The 1,567-nt window shown below is 58.3% G+C and overlaps 1 protein-coding gene across 1 annotated transcript in view; it reads left to right on the top strand.

Annotated features, from left to right (window-relative positions):
• LOC104162195 (FERM domain-containing protein 6-like) overlaps positions 1-1,567 on the top strand; it is a gene marked incomplete at its 5' end in the record, with an annotated part of 5,789 nt that extends 4,222 nt beyond the window's left edge. Inside the window, 4 exons of the mRNA XM_009700864.1 lie at positions 6-79; positions 195-320; positions 1,081-1,172; positions 1,283-1,567. Of these exons, the coding sequence (XP_009699166.1) occupies positions 6-79; positions 195-320; positions 1,081-1,172; positions 1,283-1,567 (577 nt within the window). The remainder of the gene's footprint in view (positions 1-5; positions 80-194; positions 321-1,080; positions 1,173-1,282) is intronic.

Raw genomic sequence — 1,567 nt, 5'->3', positions numbered from 1 at the left:
CCCAGCCATGGCAGCTCCCACACCTCCGGGGTGGAGAGCGGTGGGAAGGACCGGCTGGAGGAGGACTCCCAGGATGATGGTGAGATACCAGCTGAACGTGGGCTTTCCAGCTTGGGTCTCACCAGGTAATTGGGGTTGGAGGGTGCTCTGAAGGTGCACGTCAATGACTTGTCCCACGTCCTCCTCACCTGCAGAAATCGAGATGCTGGTGGATGACCCCCGGGAGCTGGAGCAGGCTGGCGAGATGGAGGTGAGCCCCGACATGTGCGTCTACATCACGGAGGACATGCTGCTGTCGCGCAAGTTCAACGGGCACTCGGGTAAGGCGGTGGCCGCTTTTACTTCCAATTCCCCAATTTCTTTTTTTATTTTTATTTCCAATTCCCCAATGCAAATTAGTGTTCGGCAGAGCAAAATTAGCCCAAAGAGTCCATTTGGGATGCCGGGAAAAGCTGTTCGCCTGGTGCGTTGAAGGCGAGATGGGGTAAATTTGATGAAACCATAAAAAGAAGGGGTTGCCCAGGAAAGGTGCAGGTTTTACTCGGAGCAGGACTGATGCTCCATGCAGCCGCCCCGTGGGACAGGGCTGTGTGCCCAGGCACTCCGGGTTATTTGGAGATACCAGGGGATGAGGGCAGGAGCTGCCCGCAGGTGATGGACATCATTTTGGTGATGTTCTCACTTGCTGGCTCCCGCTCTCGTTTTCATGACAACCGCTCGCTTGGTCCCACGAGCACGGGTGCTGTAACCACACGTGTAAGCCTGGCTTCTCCAGAGCTGTGCCTCCACCCAGGGAGTTACCCTCATTTCCAGCTCCGTGCTGGGAGCTACTGGGAGGTCTCCAGGGTGCCAGGCTCCCTGGGGACGGCTTTGGATGCCGTTTTGGTGCAAATTTGGGATACTTTGCAGGTAACGCTGGTTGCAAGTGGAGCCGTTGGGGCGAAGACGCCCCATCGAGCTGAGGGTGCCCTGGCCCCAAAGCATGGGCAAGGCCCCAGGGGCAGCCGGCACGGATGCCAAGAGAGCCGAGAAGCCTCGAAATAACCTCCGCACCCTCCTCTTCCTCTCTCCTTCGCGCAGGGCTTATCGTGAAAGAGATCAGCTCCTCCACCTCCAGCTCCTCGGAGACGGTGGTGAAGCTGCGAGGGCAGAGCACCGACTCCTTACCCCAGGTTCGTGGTGCTGGTGGGGCTTTGGTGAAACCTGGGATGGGGGTTTTGGGGTTTCCCCCGATTCCCTTGGCACCCCGACGGGTCCTGAGCCTCTTCTCTGCTTTGCCCAGACGACGTGCAGGAAACCAAAGACATCGACGGACCGACACAGCCTGAGCCTGGATGATATTCGGCTCTACCAGAAGGACTTCTTACAGCGGGCCAACCTGTGCCAGGATACGGCCCAGAGCTACACCTTCGGCTGTGCCCACGGGCTGGAGGAGGACGGGCTCTACTGCAACGGCTGCTTGGCCCAGCAGTGCATCAACATCCAGGAGACCTTCCCCGTCAAAAGAACCAGCAAATACTTCTCGTTGGATCTTACCCACGACGAAGTCCCCGAGTTCGTCGTCTGA

Source organism: Cariama cristata, unplaced genomic scaffold, assembly GCF_000690535.1.
Source record: "Cariama cristata isolate BGI_N322 unplaced genomic scaffold, ASM69053v1 scaffold22695, whole genome shotgun sequence".
Classification (NCBI taxonomy): domain Eukaryota; kingdom Metazoa; phylum Chordata; class Aves; order Cariamiformes; family Cariamidae; genus Cariama; species Cariama cristata.
The sequence above is the reverse complement of the archived record's forward strand: the minus strand, read 5'-3'. Positions and strand labels throughout refer to the sequence as shown.